Here is a 6,909-nt window from a genome sequence, read left to right on the forward strand (position 1 = left end):
TGTGTGTTTTTTGTGTGTTTGTGTATGTGTGTTTGTGTATGTGTGTGTGTGTGTGTGTGTGTGTACCACAGCACCCATGGAGGTCAGAGGAGAGCTTCTTGGAGGCAGTTCACTTTTTCTGCCTTTACCTGGGTTCTAGGAATTGAACTCAGGTCTCCAGGCGTTCTCAGCAAGTGCATTATAAGCTGAGCCATCTCACTGGCCCTAAAAGTAATTCTTCAATTCATCAGGAAACAATTTGAGGAGTGTGTGTGTATGTATGTGTGTGTGTGTGTGTGTGTGTGTGTGTGCGCGCGCGCGTGTGTGTGTGTCGCATGTCCCAGGGCAGAGGACATCTTGTGGGAGTCAGTTCTCTCCTCCTACCTAGGTGGGTCCTGGGGGTTGAACTTGGCCTCTCAGGTCTGAGGCGAAGCTCCCTTTCTGAAGTGGGTGTGCTTCTGCTGGATGGACAGGACAGTTCACTGTGTTGACTAAGATGCAGCCACAGAGAGAAACTCAGCCTGATCCATGAACCCTCTGGTTTTCCATCAGAGCGTTTTAGCTCAGGACTAGCTTGTTCTAGAACCTTCTCTGGCAGCATCACATCAACTTTCGCCTTCCAATCAGAAGGCAGGCTCCAAACTTCCCATGGACATGGATACCAAAAAAAAAAAAAAAAAAAAAAAAAAAAAGAGTTTGTCATCTTTTCTTGAACACCAAGTGACTCTGGCACACTTGGATTCTCCTTTGGTCATATAGAGTCGTGAACAATAGTTAGGGTTAAAATAATTTTGAATAAAAAGGGGGGAGTTGATTTAAATAAGACTTGTAGCTGAGCATGGGGCTCACACCTGTGACTCTGTAAGTTAGAATGACCTCTGGCAGGAGGCCAGCCTGGGCTACACAGTGAGATCCTGTCTCAGAAGAACAAAAGTGGGGCTGGGACTGTCTAAGAAGAGGTTCAGAGTTTGGATCACTGACACTCACATAAATGCTGAGCTAGCATGACCAGGGTCCCCATAATCACATTCCTCTGGAGGTGGAGACCAGTGTATCAGGGAAGGTGCATAACTAGGTTAATTGAATCCGCAGGCTCATAGGAGAGATCTTGCCACAGCACATAAGGTGGAGGGACCCAGGAAGACACCTAGTATCAACTTTGGGCCTCCACAAGCATGCTCCTAAACATGTGAACATGCATGCACACGGGATAACATACATACACATATATACACACGTAAGGCAAAACAAAACAGAACCCAATGAAAATCAAGCAGCATTCAAACCCTCTTAGAAACGCCAGAGGCTCTGAAGGGAAGAAGTCATGTGGTGCCTGTCATGTGATTCTATACGTGACAGTTCAACTCACACACAACTTTTAGGAAACACGTCTAGCAAATTCCACACGGGTGCAGCCCCTATTACATTCACGCTAATATAATACGTGTTGATGGCTTAAATTAGAGTGTTGGGCCTTGAACCAAAAACATGAAAAAACACACAGTTCTGCTGCAGGGTTGTGACACAGAGTTTAAAGACAGAATTCCCACCTCCTTGCCTAGAAAACCACAGAGGGTCGGCGTCACAGGGTGGCTACCATCTGTGGGGGCCTCAGATGTTGCTGGCGTTTATTGTACTGGGCAGTGTTTTACACCTGGGCCCATCAATGCTGTCTGCAAAATGGTGAAATGGGGGCATGGCTGGACCTTTGAAAGCTTCGATCAAGATGTGTTCTCTGCTATGGGGAGATTACCACATTGTGTGGGATGTGCGGTCGCTATGTCAACACTCACGGCTTCCTAAGGAAGAGGGGCCAAATGTTGAGGCTTAGATTTCCTTTGAAATGCAAAATGCCTAACACACACACACACACACACACACACACACAGATGATAATGTAGGATATGACTTCAATTAATAAGTAAACCAAATCCAGGTTTCCCCTTCCTTTCAACATCGATCTAATTTAAGACATTTTCAAAGCCTCCGCTATGGTGGTGTGTGTCCTGTCTCTGTGATGGCCGCGTTGTATTCCCTGGGTTGTCCTGGGCTCTCTTTCCCCATGACATTTACCCTGCACTCTTGTCCCAAGGCCCTCTTTTGGCAATCAAGTGTGAACCAACTTGCTCTCCCTCCTTCTCCTCTCAGATCACACAGCTGAAAATTGAGAACAACCCCTTCGCCAAAGGCTTTCGGGGCAGTGACGACCTGGAGTTACACAGGATGTCTCGGATGCAAAGGTAAGAAATCGGGGCAGGATGCACCCCCACAAATCTCCCCCACCAGCATCCCTGCCATCCAACAGAGGAAGATCTCTCATTCCCGTCTCGGTCTCTTGTCTCTGTGTCTCTGTGTCTGTCTGTCTGTCTGTCTGTCTGTCTGTCTGTCTGTCTGTCTGTCTGTCTATCTGTCTGTCTGTCTGTCTTTCTGTGTGTAAGTCAAAGGTTAATGCAGGTACCTCCCTCAGTCACTTCTCCACCTTATTTTTGAGACAGAGTCTCTCACTGAACCTGGGTTCTCTGATTCAGCCAGGCTGGCTGACCGTTGACCTCCAGGGATACTCCTGTGTCCACCTCCCTACAACTGGTATTGCAAGCAAGTCTCACCGTGTCCAGATTTGCCATGGGTTCTGGGGATTTGAACTCATGTCTTCACGCACACGCAGCTGGCACTTTGTGGAATGAGCCGTCTTCGTAGACCCCAGCCCCTCTTCTCATAACCCTTAGGATCTGGAAGGATGATTTTTGAGCAGCCTGCAGTGTGAACGTCTGGGTGGGAGTCTGTGGAGTCTAGCCTGCCGGAGGCCCATAGCTACATGCCCCCTCTTCCTTTCTTGTGTCCCATCACTCCTCCTCCTCCTGAGACCTTTCCCCCCTTCTCTTTCCCATCCATCTCAGCCGATGAAGGCTGTTCTTTCGGCAACATCTCTCCATCAATGAGAGAGAAGTTAACAACTCCATTTCCTGGGGGTGAAATGCAGACCAACTTGACACCAGGTGGTGTCCATGGCATCCTGGGGCTGGGGGTGGGGCTGAGGGGTGGGGGTGCGGCTTGGGAGCCAGCGCTAAAAGTCGTTTGCTAGTTTGACATATCCTGTGGTTGCAGCCGCTGATTTGACAAATAAAAGTGGGGGGGGGGGAGTTGGAAGAGAGACTTGGGTCTGACTGAGAGGACAGAGCAAGTTCAGTCTGGTTGTTAGTTGCTCTCTCAACTCCCAGTGTGACCCACTACATGGCAAGAGAATTGGAAATCACATCTCTATCCCCTTGGCCAAATGTGCGCATGAGCGCGCGCGCGCGCGCGCGCACACACACACACACACACACACACACACACACACACAGAGGTGCACACATAGGCATGTACACAGGTACACACCACACATACACAAAAGTACACACACATGCACACAGATACACACACATGCACACACACAGAGGTACACCCAAACAGAGGCACAAACAGGTATATACACACACATACACACAGATACATATGCATGCACACACAGAGAAGTACACACACACATGCACAAAGGCACATGCACACAGAGGCACACACATGCACACAGGCACACACACAGAGGCACAGTCACACACAGGCACACATAGGTGCACACACAGGCACACACAGGTACACAGTCACACACAGGCACACATAGGTGCATACATAGGTGCACATATAGGCACACAAGTACACACATGCACACAGATACACACATATACACATGAGCACACAGAAGCACACATGCACAAGGGTTCTCTCTCTCTCTCTCTCTCTCTCTCTCTCTCTCTCTCCCTCTTTCTCTCCCTCTCTCTCTCCCTCTCTCTCTTACTCTCTCTGTGTCTCTCTTTTCCTTCTTTCTGGGTTTAATGATTCAAAATAAAATTAAATCATTGATGATGTTCTGGAAAATAGGAAAAGGGAGAGTCAGTTACAGGACACAGTCATCCAAGAAGGGTAAAAGGCCACACAAGAGAAAGGGATGGAGGCCCATGGTCTCTGGGTCTAAACACTGTGCTGAGAACTGTGTTGTGAAATTAATTCAATTAAAATATTCTTCTACCAGGCAGTGGTGGTGCATGCCTTTAATCTCAGCACTCAGGAGGCAGAGGCAGGCAGATTTCTGAACTGGAGGCCAGCCTGGTCTACAGAGTGAGTTCCAGGACAGCCAGGACTATACGGAGAAACCCTGTCTCGAAAAACCAATATATATATATCATGACTATTTTGCCTGCATATAAGTCTGTGTACTGTGTACATTCAGTGCCACAGAGGCCAGAAGAGGCCATCAAATCCCCAGGAACTGGAGTTATAAATGGTTGTGAGCCCCCATATGGGTGCTGCCAATCTAATCCAGAGCCTCTACAAAGAGCAACGAGTGCTCTTCACTGCCAAGCTTCTCTCCAGCCCCAGGACTATTTAAACGCAGTATTTTCAAAATGCATCTGGAAATTGCCAGTTGCTGTAGCTCTAGGGTCAGAGGAGTCAATGCCCACAGAAATCCTGTCTAATTAGAGACAGATACAACTGTTTGAGGTCTCCCCCCCTGCCCCCGAGAGCCAAGTTCAGGGTCACATTCCACAGTGATGGTGACTTTGCTGCAGAGGTAGCCCCAGCCATGGCTGAAGTTTTGTCTGAGAACTATAGGTTGGAAGGTCCAAACTGGGCTAATTTATAGAGGCACAGGTCACCAAAGGGTCTAGCATCTCCCACTGGCTCCATCCTTCTTACAGGGGGCATGGTAGGCTGAAGAGTTCAGGAGACACCTTCCTCTCCAGCTTCATCAAGCCTACTGAGTATATCTTTTTCTGTGCTAAGAACAGAACTCGGGGTCTCGGACATGATAAAGGCCAGTCCTACTGCTAAGCTCCCCTTCCAGCCAGATTCTTCTTATTGCATCTTCCTTGACAGTGGGAGCTTCTTGACTTACACTGAATGCAGCCTCCTTCTCCTCCGGAGTCTTCTCCATGCAATCTCACCGAGACGCTTGGAAAACCCAAGCACACAAGATCCCTGTCCACTTGGGAACCCTCCAGATTTTTATCACTGTGGATGGAGGTCCAGACCACTCACCAGGATGACCACATCCTCCCTATCAGGCTCTGCTCCCCGCTGTCTCTGTCTGCTCGGAATCTGTTTGCCTTTTCTTGTTTGTAGCCCTGGGACCTGGGTTCAGTTTGTGTCTGATCCTTTCCCTCCCTCCCCTGGACAGCACTCAACATCAGTGGGTTTCCTGTGGTTCTTCCTCTCTTTAAGGAACTTCCTGTGCTGGTCCCTGCTCTTTGGAGACTCACAGGAGTTGGTGTCAGTTGGGAAAGGAGACCGGTGGCAGAAAGGGCAGGCGTTTGAGAGCTAGGATACATCAATATACTAACCAGTCCTTTTTTTTTTTTTTTTTTTTGGTTTTTCGAGACAGGGTTTCTCTGTTTAGCCCTGGCTGTCCTGGAACTCACTTTGTAGACCAGGCTGGCCTCGAACTCAGAAATCCGCCTGCCTCTGCCTCCCGAGTGCTGGGATTAAAGGCGTGCGCCACCATGCCCGGCTCTAACCAGTCCTCATCACCACTTCTATTTCTGTTTGACTGGGTCTCTGTCTGTCCAGGTGTCACTTGGAAAAGGAGGAAAAAGAGGGGGTGAGAAGAGACAATAAAGGGAGGGGCTGGTTACCACTTTTTATCCTGTTGGAACCAGTCTCTCAGCCTAAGAGCCAAAGGTCTTTGTGGCCACGTGAGGAGTTGTGTTGGGAAACTGAGAGACAGCTAGGCCTTCTGGGGGATTAGACGGGGTGGTTTTTTTTTTTTTTTTTTTTTTTTTTTTTTTTTTTTTTTTTTTTGCGGGTGGCCTCAGGGACTATGAAGAGGAAAGCAAAATGGCTGAAGTGACAGTTTCAAGGTCAGTCAAAGCTGAGGGGGTTATCCCTGGCCCCGTGGCAGTCATTGTGCGACTCTGGGGAAGCAAGCTAACCTTCCAGAGACTCAATGTTCCCACCTGTGAAATGGGCACAAATAAGTATAACCTGCATGTTATAAGGGTCATGCAAAAATTACTTGAGAAAATGCAGGCAAGGAATCTGGATCCTAGGCTATTCTCAGGACACTTTCCCTGATCCAGGGGAAATCTCCCTGGGACTATCAGTTCTAAGTTTGTTCAGAATTTATTTTGGGCTGTTGTCCCAGCCCCCCGGGTTGCAGTAAGTAGTGACAAGCAAGGACTGTGGCTCTTGGAGTCAGCTGTGATAAAGGGCGGCTCACTGTAATCTTGTAATTCTGTTTCCTGTCCTCCACACACCCGGTGACAGCTGACTCAAAGAGGAGGAGGGATGAAATCTGGAAGAAGGGAGAGAGAGAGACAGGGCTCTGGAGGGCTGCACAGCTCTTCCACAACGCTCGCTTCTGGACTAGCTCCCCCAAAGGCTAGGCAGTCAGGCCATTTTGCTCTCTCTCTCTTCTGATTCTGTGTTTGGAAAAACACGACAGTGACCTAGCTGTTCCCCAGTATTCATTTATGGTGCCCAGTGACAGGAGCCATCACCGCTTATAATAAACACGGAAGAACTGGGGAAAAAAATGTAACTACTTACTTACACTGCCTGTTTCCAGTTGGTTTAGACAGTGCGCACCCAGGTGGTTTAGAAAGGGGCAGGGCCTGCATTAAAACAAAAACAAAAACAAAAACAAAATAATAATAAAAACCAGCTTCGAGAAGTCAGTGTTCCTCAAGTCCTAAGAAGTGAGAGACTGGGGAGCTGATCTTAGAGGGTGCACGGACTCACCCCGAGTGTCAGAGTGTCGGTGCTGTGATCTCAGAGAAGTTACTGGGGTGCTGGAGAATGAGATTAAGTTAATAGGAGGGGGAGAAGGAAAAGGAAGAGGAAGGAGGGAAGGAAAGGAAGGAAGGAAGGAAGGAAGGAAGGAAGGAAGGAAGGAAG

The 6,909-nt window shown here is 48.5% G+C and overlaps 1 protein-coding gene across 3 annotated transcripts in view; it reads left to right on the plus strand.

Moving 5' to 3' along the window:
* Tbx5 (T-box transcription factor 5) overlaps positions 1–6,909 on the plus strand; it is a 51,551-nt gene that overhangs the window by 18,948 nt on the left and 25,694 nt on the right. For all 3 annotated transcript variants that reach the window (XM_029533637.1, XM_021186828.2, XM_029533638.1), the window contains exon 7: positions 2,128–2,219. In XM_029533637.1, coding sequence (XP_029389497.1) covers positions 2,128–2,219 — 92 coding nt within the window. The remainder of the gene's footprint in view (positions 1–2,127; positions 2,220–6,909) is intronic.

The sequence above is a fragment of the Mus pahari genome, chromosome 23 (assembly GCF_900095145.1).
Source record: "Mus pahari chromosome 23, PAHARI_EIJ_v1.1, whole genome shotgun sequence".
Classification (NCBI taxonomy): Eukaryota; Metazoa; Chordata; class Mammalia; order Rodentia; family Muridae; genus Mus; species Mus pahari.